The sequence below is a fragment of the Schistocerca serialis genome, chromosome 5 (assembly GCF_023864345.2).
Source record: "Schistocerca serialis cubense isolate TAMUIC-IGC-003099 chromosome 5, iqSchSeri2.2, whole genome shotgun sequence".
Lineage (NCBI taxonomy): Eukaryota > Metazoa > Arthropoda > Insecta > Orthoptera > Acrididae > Schistocerca > Schistocerca serialis.
This window is the reverse complement of record NC_064642.1, coordinates 578,160,780-578,177,593: the sequence shown is the minus strand read 5'-3', so window position 1 is coordinate 578,177,593 and position 16,814 is coordinate 578,160,780. Positions and strand designations below refer to the sequence as shown.

The following is a 16,814-nucleotide window of genomic DNA, read 5'->3' as shown; positions in this document are numbered from 1 at the left end:
ACCTTATATGAGGAGGGGGACTTCCTTGACCAACTCTCAATTTTTATCCAGAACCTTCTTTCATGTCACATTTTTCACATACAGGTTGGCACCTCCTACCTGCAGGAAAATGGGGTTCCCCAGGGTTATGTTTTGAGTTTTCCTCTGTTTTTAGTGGCTGTCAGGGGTCTGGTGGCAGCTGCAGTGCCTATGATGCCCCCCCCCACCCCCCACCCCCCTTGTATGCTGTAGATTTTTGGATTTATTTTTGTTTGTCCGTGATGGGTGCTGGTGAAAGCCGACTGCAGGGAGCAATGCACAATGCACAGAGTGCAATCTCGGGCTGCCATCCATTTTTGAGCTGCCAAGACCTGCGTTATGCATTTCTAAGGCCACCGTACAGCCCATCCCCATCCAGATCTGCACCTAGATGGCCAGTCCCTCATTATGCATGGTGGACTCTCATCATTTATTTGGGACTGGTCTTTGATACCCTGTTGACATGACTTCCCCATCTTCATTAACTAAAGAGGACATGTCGATTGCACCTCAGTACTCTTCGCTACCTCAGCAACTCCATCTGGGGCATGGGCCACTTTATGGTCATACACTTGTACAAAGCATTGGTCCAGTGTCGTCTAGATTAAACGTCTCGCATATGCCTTGGCACCACTTTCAACATTACAGATGCTGGGCCCGATATGCCATTGGTGAGATATGACTGGCAGCTAATGCCTTTAGGACTAGCCCTGTGATCTGCCTGCTAGTGGTGGTAGGGGTTTCACTGGTGCAGGTTCTGTGCCAAAAACAGTTGATCACTTATACGTTACGCATCTTCTGCTCCCCAGAGCGTCTAAATTACAATCTCCTATTTCCATATATGGAGATCCATATCTCACTACAGTGGCTCAGGTCTGGGGTCGTGATTGCCTTTCATATCCAGTTCCTTTTTTCTGAACTCCATCTTACCCCTCACCCACTTCTTCTCTGGGTCCACTTACATACACCTCCGTGGTGCATTCCGCATCCACAGTTCTGTCTTGATCTGTCACAAGGTCCAAAAGACCTGGCTCGCCTGGTGGCTCAGCAGTTGCCAGACATGCTGGCTTTGCTTATGCTCATGTGTGATCTAATGAACTCTGCTCCATGCCAGATAGCTGCAGTGTTTTCACTGCAAAATTGGCAGCCATCTCTCGTGCTCTTTAGAATATTCGTTTCTGCACCAGTGAGTCCTTCCTCATCTGGAGTGACTCTTGGAGCAGTTTACAAACTCTTGATTAGTGTTACCCTTGCCATCCCTTGGTCCAGACTAACCAGGATTCCCTTTCTGCCTGTGAACAGTGTTGACACTATGATCTTTGTCTGGACCCAGTGTCATGTTGTGATCCCAAGGGATTAACTCGCTGACAGACTTGCCAAACTGGCCACCAGCAAACCACCTCTTGAGATCAATATTCTAGAATTGAGCCTTCTATTGAAATTACGCATCAGGTTTTAAGGACTTGGAATGTGGAATGGCATACTCTGTCTTCACTGAACAAACTATGGGCGATAAAGAACAACACGAATTTATGGAGGTCCTCCACGCGGGCCTATCGAAGGACTCCATCATCCTATACTGGCTCCACATTGGTCATTCATGGCTGATTCATAGTCATCTCGTCCATCGTGAGGATTCTTCCCACAGTCGTCATGGTGTCTCTCTAATGGTGGTCCACAGTTTACAGGACTGTCCTAACATTGCTGCCTTGCAACCAACTTAATCTTCCTGTCTCACTACCATTGGTGTTAGCAGATGATGCATCAGTAGCTGACCAGCTATTACGGTTTATTCATGAAAGGGGTTTTACCCCACTCTGAGTGAGGGCATCTCACCCTTGTTAGTCCATTGAGAGCTTGGCAGGCTGCCCTGTGGCTGCCTCTGCCCCAAACAAGCAACAGCATCTGGCTTGGTGGCCCACCCCTGCCCCCGCACTATCCTCTCGTTTGCTCTTCTTCCCGCTTCTTGCCTGTTATGTTTGACTTAGTGTTCTTCCTTTGTTTTCCTGTGCTTCTCTTGCCCTGTCTGTCACCAGTCTTTTCTGTGTATATTTGGATGGGGTGCCTCTGATAAGTGACAGGAGGTATGCCCCCATCGCACTTTCTGCTTTTGGCGACCTCCAGCTGCTCCCTGGGTGGGACACCTCACCCACCTTTCTTCCTTTCCTCCCTTTTCTTCTTTCTTGTTCTTTTCATTAGGCTTTGTTGACCTTTTATGGGCCATGTGCTTTCCTTTTCTTGGGTTTTATGCACTAGGCCCTTTTTTGGTTTGTAGTATTGTTGACTTGCCTGTTGCAGGTAAGAGCAAATTATGACCTCGTAGTTTTGATCCCTTCAATCATTAAACCAACCAACCAGATGTTCATGAGCAAGGTTTCAGGTACAACAAGTGGTTTGCTAATTGGCCGATAGTTGCCTGGTGATTTTAAATTATCATTTCTGAGTATTGTTCAAATTAATTCTTGTTCCAGTCTATAATGCTTGCAGCATTAGCAAGATAAGTAAGAACTGTAATAATAATAATAATAATAATATTATAATAATAATAATAATATCAGCTACATTTTTAATCATATCTGCACTCACTTCATAATTACCTGTAGCCCAGGAGATTCTCATGATTGCTTTCTGAATTGTACATTTAGAGACAGATTTTGAGAAAAATTCATCTACTTTAACTGCTGCTGCTGCTACTATCTTGAGGATGATAATTTATCACAACTTGGGAACTGACTACAGTTCTTAATTTAATTCATCTGCAGAAGCTTGATTAGATTTTGTCTTTCCTATGCTGAAGCCGCACAGTTGTTCTACGTTGCTGCAGGATTGGACTAGCTCTGTTCAGTTGAATGGCCATGCATACTTCAAACAGCTCAGCTTGAATATTGTGTGTGCAACATTACTTATTCTTTATGTAGCATAGTTCCTTAGTCATTGCTGAAGAGGTAGTTCTCTTATTTCGACTGTTCATTGAGGGGCACGTTCGTCATACAATGCACTAAGGTTACAATCAAATTTCTGAACTTTGTCATCTAATATCAACTGATTACTTAAGTTTTACCGTGTGATGTCTAAACAGTTCTTTTGCAAGGGTTCACAGTTGACTTTCTCTCTCTTGCAGTTTATACATGGAGTAAATTAGGAATATCACATCATGGACAAAAGTCTGACTGGTGCAAATTACTTATTGCCCTCTTCAAGTGTGGCATTTGATGGTTTGGGTACAGAAGCATAATACTCATTCTATGTTTGTGGCTCTCAACTAATTACATGCTCATAGTTCGATACAAAGGTGAATGGGGCTAACTGGAAAGATGAGGCCTTGTCTTGATTGGGTGGATTATAGATTATCCTATTGAAATTTCTGACTGTTACATTTATTTAGTGAAACAAGAATTATGCTTCTCTTATACAATTTGCATCCAGATGTACTTAATATCTTTGGTTTTAAATTTGAATGAACAGGAGCACCCAAATCAACTCTCACGTAGAGTAATATGATCAGCCTTTAGAAGTGTTTGACAGAGTCAGTTGGAGCAGCAAACAGTACGCTTTAGAAACAAGATATGGTTAACTCTATACTTTTTCTTTCCCCTAATGGCTACGAATTTCAGTGCACAGTACCATCCTCAGGCCATCCCCTGGCATGCAGTTGTCACACTTGCTTCCCATGCTTCCCAAGTAAGTGTCAAATGCAACAATATTGTAACCAGTGGAAAACTGCTCCTGTTGGACCACAAAAAAATACGAATGTGTTCCTGTTTATTTAAAAGACTGACTGAGAAGTGGGGTACCAGCTGCCTTATTCTACCTTCCTCAGTATCTTCAAAACTTTCCCCAAAAAAATTTTAGCATGCAAACATATTCACGCTTTTTTTAACATGCAGCTCATCTCGTACTCCTGTAAGCTCCCCAACTGTAATTCCCTCGCACCCACTACTCCATTGCTGTTAGTCACTCATACCCATCTACTCCCAGTGGTCCTTTCTCTCTCACTCATTCAGCCCAACTCATTGTCATTATCTCATTGTGTCTCTCTGTGTCATTGCCTCCTTTGTCACAGCCCAGATCCCTTTGTTCTGGCCTGCTACTACTGTCTCCTCTCAATGTCAATGTCACCATTTTTCTCTCTCTTACGCATACTGTCTCATTCATTCTTCTCACTACTGCTGTCTCTTCTCATTATCACTAACACTCTCTTGTTGTCATTGTCATACTGTCTGCCTCTCATTATCACTGGCTCCCACCCACTTCCACTGTTTCCTTCTCCTTATTCCTCTCCCACATGCATTGTATCCTTCACTCTTTTCCTAGCACTGTTCTACATTGTGAACTATGTTCCACTGCCACTATGTCCCTCTTTTTCTCTCGCACTGCCATTGTCTCCTTCGCTCTTTCTATAACGCAACCACTGTCTATCTTCCACCTGTTTCTTTGCCTCTGCCTTCTCCTCTCTCTCAGCATAAAGTACAAAAAATTGGGGGGAAATTTTTAAAAGTGCTGAGGAAGATAGAATGAGGCAACTGGTACCTCACCTTTCAGTCAGAGACTATTTAAATAAACAGGAACATAGTCACATTTTTTGTGCTCCCATAGGGCATTTTTTCATTGCTTCCCTTCTCTTCCTACTGTAGCAGAGATGTAACTCTTATGAAAAGAAATGTATTGATCAGTAAAATTTAGATAGTTCACTTACTTGAAATAGAAGTATGTGCTTCAGTACTGCAACATGGGTTTCCCAGATAATAGTGAGGATACTTCAGAGCATATTTCTCCATGCTGAATCATTTTATGAACTACATTTTCATCTTGCACCAGATTTTATGTGCATATTTTACCTGTACGAGTGGGGTAATGTTGAACCTCTGTATCTCAGTAATGGATAAGAATATGAAGAAAATTTTCAAGGTTTGTTTTTGAGATTGAGATCATAGGCTTACATTGCAAAAATAACTGCCATTTGCTGTCCATAACAGTCTCAGAATCCATGGTGGGATTTTTGTAAAAAAAAAAAAAAAAAAAAAAAAAAAAAAAAAAAAAAAGAGGCCAAGTTTCTGCAGTGTTTCTTGATAGTGGATAAAGATTTTTGAAAATGGGGATGTGGCGCTTCTAGACAAATGCTTAGAGAATATACCATTAAAATTTGAGCAGTTTGTTATTTGTTGTTGAGATTTCGCCTCTTACTGAATTTTACATGTAGACGTGGGGCAACTTTGAACATCTGTATCTAGGAAATGGATAAAGATATTGAGAAAAGTTTCAAGGTTTTTCGAGATCGGTATGTTAGGAATATATTGTAAAAATATCAACAATTTGGTGCCTATAGCTGTCTTAGGGTCCTAGCCTGGGTTTTAATATATTGGTGATGGCAAAAATATAGTAAAAAATCTCATTTTGGGGGGAGGTTTTATGATGAACTGCCCATGAAGTCACATCAAGCCCACCATAGATGGTGGTGGTGGTGGTGGTGTCCCACACTCCGAGGAGCATAGGGGACGATGCGAGAGATCCGCACCACCGTACTAGGCGAGGTCCTAGTGAAGGTGGTTTGCTATTGCCTTCCTCCAACCATAATGAGGATGAATGATGATGATGCAGATGACACAACAACACCCAGTCATCTCGAGGCAGGGAAAATCCCTGACCCCACTGGGAATCGAACCTGGGACCCCGTGTGCTGGAAGTGAGAACGCTACCGCAAGACCTCGAGCTGATGAGATCCAAAAAGAACCAACAAATTTGCAACATTTGTCTAAGCAGCAGGAAGTGTATAACATTCACATTTTGATACTGTACTGTGGGATAGTGAAACTAAGACAATCCTTCTGCTGGGTATACAAATGGTCCCTAGCCCAAGGCCTATCAAAAACACTTGACCCTACCTTTTTATTGCCAGTAGAATCCAAGTTGTGAGCACTGTAAAATCCCATTTTTATGTGCGGTGTTTTGGAACATTAGGTGTGCATGCTGTCCCATGTAGTGTCTGAATTTGCTCCCTAAGTTGTCATCAATTTCTTTCCATCAGTATACCATCTGGATTAGGATGCTAACTAATTCTCACACACACACACACACACACACACACACACACACACACACACACACAGTGTACCAATGCTTCTGCCAAAGCCTTGAAATGAAACCTTGTGGCACAAACAACAGTACTGGGATTGTTACCAGTGTCATACCTGCTTCAGATGTCAGAGGATTCTACTTTCCAAAAGTGGACCAAGTGGCATATGTTTGGAATTACAGTCTAAAATTGGCAAAATGGTAGAGGTGTTGCATCTTTGCCAGCCACCTATTTATGGGAAAGCATTAAGAAGAAAATAAGTATTGTATGCACAACAGAAGCAGAATGCAATAAAATAAAAAAAGATAAAGTTGATGTAATTATCAAGTATTTTCTGTAACAGTTTTTCAAGCATATGTTTATCACAGTTGCAACCGTTCCCAGGACCTTGTTTTCATTTTCTTCTTTATACACAGCATTAAAGTCAATGCAAGAAATGCTTTATCTGCATTGGTAACCCTTCCCGCTAGTGTCAGAATACTTCACAACACACATGCACAGTGTGACGACTGCTTCAGAAGTGAAGTTAAAAAATTTTGGTTGTGTGCCTGCACACTTGTTTGATAAGCCCATCGATGGAAAACAGCAAATTGACAAGTTTTATCATTGCCAAGGCCTTAACAGCTCTGCCTTATCAGTCTTGTGACTGGTTCAATGCAGCCCACTACAATTTCCTCTTCTGTGCCAATCTTTTAATGACAGAACAACTCCTACATCAACATCCGCAGCTATTTGTAGCGTATATGCTAATTTCTGTTTTTCCCTGCTTTTTTTTCCCCCCCTCTCCAGCTCCCTCTAGTGCCACAAAGCTTATTCTCTGATGCTTTAGTGGATGTTCTATTATCCTGTTCCATCCTCTGTTAGTTTTTTCTAAATATTCTTTTCATCACTGATTCTGCAGCCTGTCACCTTATTTCCCATCTTACCAGCCCACCTAATTTTCAGCCTTCTTTGGCAACATCATGACTCAAATGCTTGGATTCGCTTCCTTTCCAGCATTCTGTGTACACCCATTTTCAAGCTTTTAGTAATGATATCTTTCAACACTCAAAATAACTGTGTGGAGGATGACTTCGTACTCACCAGACAGTTTCAGTTGTCTTTGGATGTGTGCACTGAACAACCCTTTTGCCCCACTACACTTGTAAGTGAAAGGCCATTGCGGTAGCTTTTAAACAGTGGTGATGCAGTGGTTAATAAGTCAGGTGCCAGACTTCTATGAGGAGGGTATTCAAAAACTGGTACAACGTTATGGCAAGTGCCTCAATATTGATGGAAATTATGTAGAAAAGTAGATTAAGGTACAGGCTTTCATGTAAAAATAAAATTATTGAGATATCTTAGCACGTCTTTTTTTTAAATGTCAAAACAGTACTTACTTAAAAAACATGCCTCGTATATTTCTTCTGTGTATTATGCAGACTGTTCATGTAGCACCTGAGTTCAAGGAAGCTGAAATAATATCTTTGCTAAAGCCAGGTAAACCAAGGGACAAATCAGAAAGCTACCACCAGATTTCTCTCCTAAGCGATACCTATAAACTGTTGAAAACACATGGTTTAACTGGATTGAGCCTATATTGGGAGAACACCTACCAGTGGAGCAGGCTCGATTTCGCCATAACAGAAGCTGTGAAGATCAGGTACTCAGCTCAACTAGCCATATCAAAACAGTATCCCAAGAAGCACTCAAGATGCAAGATGATGGTTGTTTTTGTGGATCTCATCCCATACTGTGACGGTGTGTGGGAAGATGATGTACTCTATAAATTGGGCTACACCATCCCATGCCAGAAACTCTTATACCTCATCAATTATATTCTACTTGACAGAACCTACCAAATAATAATAATAATAATGGGTGCCATTATAAGTAGCATCCGAAAAATAAAAAACAGTGTCATTCAAGGATTGCTGCTGTACATATCAGACAAAACAGAAGGATGTAAATTTGGTTATTCTGATGACCTGGCCATTGTTGTCCAAGCCAAGCAGATGGCTGGTGCTGACAGTAGCTTTTCCCAAGATCTTAAAGTTGGGAAATGCTACACTGATGGAGACTGACTGTCAACACAAGCAAAATGGAAATAGTGTTTAAATCTGAATAATAGGGAAGCCTTAAAAATCTTCCAAAGTATGCTTCAGCAATAAATTGCTTCACCATAGTTACCTACGTTCCTTAGTGTCATACTGGATCACAACCTGCCTTTCAGGAAACACCCAGAAGCTATGGCAGCTAAAGTCAACACACACAACAATATCCTGGATAAATTGTGTGGCAACCAGTGGGGAGCATATGCTTTCACACTAAGAGGTTCTGCCCTAGGATTTGTACACTCTGTCTCTGAATACTACTACTCTGTGTGGTTGCATAACAGCCATGTAAGGAAACTAAAAGTCAAACTACGAAAAATGGTGCATATCAGTGGATGCATCATAAGTACACCGCTTCAATGCTTACCCGTACGGAGCAATATTGTTCCACCTCCACTGTACAGAAAAGGCTTCTTGGTCTGTCAGTTAAACAGGATTCACAGTGAGCCAGAATTGTCAGTGCATTAGGACGTTCCTCATTTATCACTGAGGTCCAGGAAACCACCTATAATATTATCAGAGCAACTACTAGTCACAGACTTCAGCATAGAGGCACAGTGGCAGACTGACTGGAGCACCGACAACTTGATGATTCATTAACCCATTTCTGATTCCGCACACAGATCGACTGGGTGTGAAAATCCTTACCAGCAGTGAAAAGCTCTCAACATGATTCAAACATCACACGGAGTCTGCCAGGACTTCTGTACAAATGCAGAAAATTTTCGAGCCCTCAGCATGACCGTGATGCTCTGTGTCAGACAATTTGGTGATATTGCAAGTGACAACAACATCAGAATGTACCTAGAACCAAAAACAGATCTGTACAAACTGAAGGATGCTGCAGTTTCCTGGATGGGTGACTTAAACCTTGATATGTAATGTTATGCTTGCTGCCCATGATCCTTAATCCAGTCAACTTTATTAGTGTAAAATTAGTGTTCCTTTCATGATTCTTTTTATTACGTATCTTATTTTAGTGTTCTCTTTATAGCTGATTTTTATGTTCGTTCAACTACTCATCTCAGTTATTGTTACTTGTGTTCGCTCCTCTCACAGACTATTTTTACTTACAATTTCACAGTCCGCTGCATAACACATTGTGCTGTTCATTTTACTACGTATTTTATGTCTATTTTATAACTAATGTACATAAAATTGGATGTACTTGTTGTTAGCTCCTCAGATAAAATAATTTAAATGTTCAGAGTGCCATATGTGCCTAAGTCTTTATTCCAAATGATAAATAAATAAATAAATAAATAGCAAATAATTAACCACTGTGAAGGAACACTCCATAAAGGCTATTTCAAGGTCATCACGTGCACAATGTTGCAAATGTCTATACTTTCGTACCTTATGTCTGGTACACAATGTAGCACAATTTCATTGTCATCACTGAACAATGAAATATATTGAAGCATTATGAAACTACCACCATAACACAGGGTTGTAGTCCTCATACATGGGCCCACTAGTTCTAATCCCTCTGATCTCTGTGTTGCCGTCTGTCCGCAGGTGATGTCACTTTGGCATCACCACTGGTCCTTCCTGCATGGGAACAAGCTCCAGGGAATTAAGCCTCTCCCATCGTCTTGGACGACCTCCTGTTGCCCCTCTAATTGCAAGGAGATCATTTTAGCTAGGTTGCATATTGGGCACTGTCTTTTTAGTGATCACCATTTCTTAAGTGGTGCTCTCTCTCCACCATGTGCTCATTGACCTCAATCTCTGGCAGTGACAGACATCTGAGTTATTGGCCTTTTAGCGAATGACGTGTGGGCTGTCAATCACGTTTTATTTTTTAGCCATCATAACGGTAGGGTGAAGAACATTTAATCTTCAGTTAAGGACATCCCAGTTCAGGACCTCCATTTCTCTGTGACATATTTTATGGACCTTTCTCAGAGTCCCTAATTAGCTGTCTTTCCTTCCATTGATTGGGCTTAACATGTAGTCATTTTTAACTCCTTTTTTCCCTTATTGTTAGACAGTTCTGACGTGGGCACATGTCATCCTAGTTTTTGTGCTCTAAAATAAAACAAAACCATCCTAATATTGCCAGTTTACAAATTTATAGATATTTGTCATTGTTCCATTTAAACTGTAGTTTGTGTTTACATATACAATGTGACATTTTTAGTTAAATAGCCGGTCAAAAGTTTCCAAATGTGACAAGTAGATTTTCATGCTGACATACATTCTCTCACCAGTGGTATCATCCTGTCCTTTCCACAGTGTATATGGTCTCTTGTGTATCAGTTTCATGTAGTTTTCTTCATTTAGAGCAGTCTTTCATAATCTGTGTCATCAAACCACCTTCACTTATCACCTTCACTCTATGACAAAAAAGTAAATAGTTTAATATTACTACAAAAATAAAGTTAATATTCCTTCATAGTGCCTCACTGTGACTTTAAAGTCATGATTTTAGAGTGGTAAGATAACACATATGGCTGAAATAAAATTCTTGTTTTCTGCTTGTAACAAAACGTGTTTTGTTCACTTGGTCTTTTGTATGCACAGAGTACTTTTTGAATAATGAATGTTTTGTTTGTTTTACAGCATTGACAAGGTTCCAAAAGTCACATCCCCAGTACTAGTGATACACGGTACAGAAGACGAAGTCATAGACTTTTCACATGGCCTTGCTATTTACGAAAGATGTCCACGAGCAGTTGAACCTTTATGGGTTGATGTATGTATTCTCAGTACTGCTGGTTTTATGTAGTCTATCATATATTTATCTGAAAGTGTTACACAAAGAATTATTAATTACCCTCAAAATTCTTTCCCTACACCACATTAAGTGCATGTGCATGTACAGGCCATCAAAATTTTGAAAGAGTTGCAAAGTGGTTCCTGAATGTTTTAACAAAATAAAGAAATGTTCATTGGTATTTAAATGACGTGTGTGTGTGTGTGTGTGTGTGTGTGTGTGTGTGTGTGTGTGTGTGTGTGTGTCACACATTTACCTGTAAAGTATTCAGCTATAATTTTGACTTGAAATTGTAATTGTTTATAATTTATTTAATTCGTTATGAATATGAATTTGAGTGACCTTTTTAGCTAGAAATATTGTTACATTTACCATGAAGTCTTTGAAAATTAAAATTCGTGTTTTATATATTGAGACAGTAATTCAGTTTAGTTAGAAAGATTTGGTATTCAGATATTGACTTAGTACCAAAAATGTTTCTAGACACTGTGCATTATAGTAAATCAAATGGCAATTCTGCATTTTAGCTTCTATCAAGAAACAATGGAGGAGGAGTACTGACAAATTGAAATTTGTTTTGCATGCAGTTTTTCAGACACTTAAAGATGCCTGGCTACACTATACCTTCCAATTCTTCCCCAGTTCTTGCAATGCCATATAGTTTAAACTACTCCTTATATGCTTATTTCTTCAATATTATAAATCCTTTAATGTCTGAGAAATATGTCCAGGTAGGCAGTGAAGAAAAGTTTCTAGTATTGTATTTTTTCAAGAAGGGTGCATCACAGAACCTACCTCCGTCCCCCACGGGGGCTCGCCACTCTTTGACGGGTTCTTGCTTGGCTACCACAGGGCCCCAGCCTTTGCAGCATTATCTCCCTTCCATGCTGCATGTCTATCCTCTTGCTGTTCTTTTTTCTTGGGGAACATGTCTTGGCTGTTTATAGAAATGTAGTCTGCATTTTCGGTAGTCAGTATCTCCACTGTTCCTTTTTTCTTTCTTTGTTCACCTTCTCCTGTCTTTCATCTGCTTTGGCATTTGAGGTTCCTCTTCTTCTTCCTCCCTGTGCACTCCTGAAGGCCGGCCCTTGCATCTGACATTAAACAGATGACTGAGTAAAGCATAGTTCCCAGCTCCAGGTCGACAGGTAGGGTTTGCACCTACCCCCTGGTAAGGGCCAGGCCTAGGGAGGGGTGATTGCCTGAGCTGCTACCTTCCCAAATTGCCAGATGGTTCCTCTGTCAGGTGTTCAGGAGGTGTGACCTGAGGAGTGAACAATCACCTAAGGTGGGTGTGCCCCCTTCTGAAGGGGGTCCCAGGTGGAAGGAGCACACCATTGGAGACTCTGGCGAACATGGGGGTTTTCTCTCATTGAGCCAATCATCTTCACAGTCAGTGGCTACAAAACGTAAACGGAATGAGGCTAACGATTCGAAGACCCTCCCAGCTGCACCACGGTTCCTCGTGGTTTCACATACTAAAGATGGTCACTTCTTCGCTACGGTAAATCCGTTTATTATTCAGAAAGATGTCAATGTAATTGCTGGCTCTGTGAAATCCTGCTCTCCTTTACGCACTGGCACTTTGCTTTTGGAGACTACTTCTGATTCTCAAGCACAACAACTGCTTGCAGCTTCGCTTCTCCATTGCTATCCAGTTCGTGTCGAAGCCCATGCTGAATTGTTTTCATGGTGTTATTTACAGTAGGCTGGAAGAGTGGTTCATCCATCAAAGATCAAAGCGGATTATGAAGTTATTACAGTTGGAGCGTATGTTCTGAACCTGATGTGCTGTTACCAGTGTTGTTATTATGACCGTACTCTAGAGTCCTGTTGACATCAACTGCAATGGTGGCCATGCTGTCACCTCCTAAAATTGTCCCATGTACCTCATTGAGCGGGCTGTCCAGGAGATCTTGGTGAAAGTGCCTCACCCAGTCGCTCCCAAGTTGTTGGCTAGCTGGAAACCGTGCGTTCTACCATCTGGCACCTGCAGTACTGTTTTTGCTACATCTCACTCGATGAAGGATATGGCCATGCAAGTTTGAGTCCTCAAATTTAGCACCATGGTTGGAAAATTGCCCAGTGTCATGACAGTGTCCCCATCTCCTCCTCCTCCACCTGTGCAACAAACCACCAAACTCTCGCCTCACGAAGTGAAGTCACCAGCTACACAACCGGCAGGCCGAAAGGACTACTCCTGTGAAGACTTCCTATGTCCCTCCAGTCAACCAATACCTGAGTCTTCTTCTGCTAACTGGAAAGGCTTGAAGAAGTCAAACAAAGGCAAAAAGTCTTCTGCTTCACTGACTTGAAGATACTGTGTCGTTGGTGCCCCAGACTCCGCAGGCTGACAGCAGAACAATGCTGACGCTTCAGTAGACCTCATGGAACTAGACCTTCCTGCCTCTGTGCCCTGTAGCAGAAAGTCTTCGAAGGCTGGCACTAGGCAGCTGCCAAGGTGACCTCCTTCACTTTTTCGTTGTCATGACTCTCTTCTAATGGAATGTTTGTGGCCTTAAATCCAACAAAGGGGATTTACGGCTGCTCTTAGAATCACAGCGTCCGCTTGTTCTCTACCTTCAGTTAACAAAATTGCATCCTCATGACTGCTTTGAGCTCTCGCATTTCTTCCCGGTTTGTTTTGACCTTCCCCAAGGTTGACATTCTGTCTCGGGGGAGTCGTGCTGCTCATACGGGGTGACATTCATTGCCAACTCATCTCCCTGACTACCCACCTTCAAGCTCTTGCAGTTCAGCTTTTCCTTCCTCACTTGACCTTTCCCCTTTGTATCGTTTACATTCCTCTGTCATACACTGTCACCAGAGCAGACTTTCCCCAGCTTGTTGGGCAGCTACCTCACCCCTTTTGGCTGCTCTGTGACTGTAATGTGCACCATCCCCTTAAGGGTTCTCCCCCTTCCGAGAGGCGCCCTCTGGGCTGACCACCTTAATCAACTTAACGTCGTTTGCCTTAACGCAGGTGCACCCACGTTCCTTTCAGACTCCACGCACACACATTCCCATTTGGAACCATCCGTCAGCACTGCCCAGCTGGCCAATCATCTCTATTGGTACATTCTCTCTGACACATACCCGAGCGACCATTTCCCATGTGCTATCCGTTTGCTGACTCCTACCCCACCTCTGTGGACACTCATACGGCAGCTTACTAAGGCCTACTGCAGGTTTTATTCCTCCCTGGCGACCTTCGACGAACACCATTTCCCAGAATATCTTACAGGGTCGTGCAGGGTAGCTGTGCGGTCTGAGGTGTCCTGTCACGGTTCGCGCGGCCAACAAAAAAAAAAAAAAAAAAAAAAAAAAAAAAAAAAAAAAAACTTACAAACATTATCCTTACCACCGCAGAATGTTCTGTTCCTCACATTACCTCTTTACTTAACTGTGTACTGGTCCCTTGGTGGACTAAGGCATACTGTGCCACATTTCAGTTCGCTCTCAGAAACATGCTCTCCGTGTTTTTAACTGTCGTTCTACAATGGGAAACTGCAGTCATTATAAACAGTTGGTGCACAGTGCGATACCCTTCTCTTCCCCGAATCATGAGTGCTACAATGCCACCTTTACTATGAGGGAGCTAGATCATGCTCTCAGTTCATCCCAATCCTCCACACCAGGGTCACACGGCATCCACATTCAGATATTGCAGCACCTTTCTCTGGGCAGACACTTTCTGCTTAATATGTACAACTGCATTTGGGTAGAGGGCACATTTTCCTGACACTAGTGTGAAGCTATTGTTATATCCATACCTAAGCCTAGTAAGGACAAATACCTTCCTTCTAGCTATTGCCCCATTTCTCTGGCATGCTGTTTGCAAGGTAATGGAATGTACGATTAATGCTCGGCTTGTATGGTAGCTCGAGTCTTGCAATTTACTAACCACTGCACGTTGTGCATTTCGAGCGCGGCATTCTGCAGTTGACCATCTCGTTACTTTGTCCACCCATGTCATGAATGGTTTTCTGTGGAAATCCCACACTGAGGCCATTTTTTTCAATTTGGAGAAAGCCTACGACACCAACTGGAGGACTGGTACCCCTCATGTACTCCCTATATGTTGGGCTTCATGGCTGCCTGCCCTGTTTTCTTCAAGAATTTTTATAAGACAGAGTTTTCAAGGTACTTGTGGGCTCTGCCTTGTTGGACACATTTATCCAAGAAAATGGTGTACCTCAGGGTTCTGTCTTGAGTGTTGTCCTCTTTGCTATCACCATTAACCCTATAACGGCCTGTCTCCTGCTGGGCATTTCCAGCTCCCTTTTCGTTGATGATTTTGCCATCTGTTGCATTTCTCCAAGGATGTCTCATTGAGCAGCATCTTCAGCGATGTTGCGATCATCTTTACTTATGGAGCATCGACAGTAGCTTTTGTTTTTCCATTGATAAAAACATTTTTATGAATTTCCTGTGGCGCAATTAGTTTCTCCCACCATCTTTACATCTCGGGCCTGTTGCTCTTCTGTTCATTGAAACAAAAAAATTCCTGGGGCTCATGCTCGATAGGAAACACTCTTGGTCCTCCCATGTGTCTTACTTGGCAGCTCGCTGTATGCAGTCCCTCAATGACCTATGTGTCCTCAATGGTACTTCCTGGGGTGAAGATCGAACCACACTCCTCTATTTGAACTGGTCCATTGTCTGGTTGAAATTAGACTATGGGTGTCTTGTTTATGCATCCGAACGTCTGTGCCCTAAGGGACTCAGCATTGTTTTGCTGGGTACGGGCTTGGTGACCCCAGTATTCCTGAGTTGGGGACTGGTAAGTGCCGCCAATCCCGTCACCATAAGCTCTCAGCATGCTTCAGCGACCACTGCGTGGCGGTGGAACGTTGTGTGTCTCAGGGAACGGGGATCTTGGCTAGACTGCCCGGATCGTGAGGATGGGATAAACCACTATAAAAATCCCTCAGTTTCGAGGTGTGCTGCACGCTGAGGGGATGCATGGCTGTTGGGGTGGAGCAGTTGTTAGCGGGCAACCTCTGGGGAACCTGCCGCACCTCAGTTGTATAAGGCTTACTCCGGCGCGTGTGCTCTGCCTGAGTGGACCCTTATTTCCCTAGCTGCTCGTCGGACAAAGATGGGACCCTCGAAATCATCATCTTCTCCTCCCAGCGGGAAGGGTGTACTGCCTGGGAGTATTCACTCCCATTCATCCAAAAGAATGAGAGAGGCTAGTTCCCCTGATACTAAGAATACTTTGGACTGCAAGAATGGGGCCCATGGAGTCATGAATAATAAAATGTTTCTGGTGATAAAGAGGAAGGAGGGGACATTTGAAAAAGTGTCCTCCTTTTATATCCATAAGGATTTGGAAGTCCTTGCAGGAACATTAAAATCTATAAAACAATTGCATAATCGCTCGTTGTTGGTCGAAACTAACTGACAAAGCAGGCAGACCTTAAGAATTTGCAGAAACTGGGTGACTATATCATTGTTGAGATGCACACCTCTCTCAACTCCAATAAGGAGATATCATGGACATGTACATAGCAGAACTGAAGCAAGAATGGGCATCCCAGGGAATAGTCGATATGGAGCAACAGACGTGCAAGAATCGCGGAGTAACTGAAAAGACTACCACTTTCATTGTCACATTCAATTCTCTGACACCACCTGAACATCTTATGGCAGGGTTCGTTCGACTTAAAGTTCAACCTAACATTCCAAACCCTGTGTGGCGCTAGAAATTCCATCATTTTGGCCATACAGCCATGAGTTGTGGAGATGAAGCAATCTGCTGGAACTGCGGAAAAGCCGCTCATGATGCTGGGACTGACTGCCCGTCTCCGTGATCTGCGTGAACTGCTCAGGGAACCACCCAGTCTGGAGCCGAGACTGCCCTGTTTTTGCTGAAAGAAGCAAAATACAGGAGATAAGTGACCAAGCA

The 16,814-nt window shown here is 42.6% G+C and overlaps 1 protein-coding gene across 1 annotated transcript in view; it reads left to right on the top strand.

Annotated features, from left to right (window-relative positions):
• The window catches only part of LOC126480860 (alpha/beta hydrolase domain-containing protein 17B), a 185,916-nt gene that overhangs the window by 122,053 nt on the left and 47,049 nt on the right, over nt 1-16,814 (top strand). Inside the window, exon 3 of the mRNA XM_050104235.1 lies at nt 10,750-10,882. Within this exon, the coding sequence (XP_049960192.1) occupies nt 10,750-10,882 (133 nt within the window). The remainder of the gene's footprint in view (nt 1-10,749; nt 10,883-16,814) is intronic.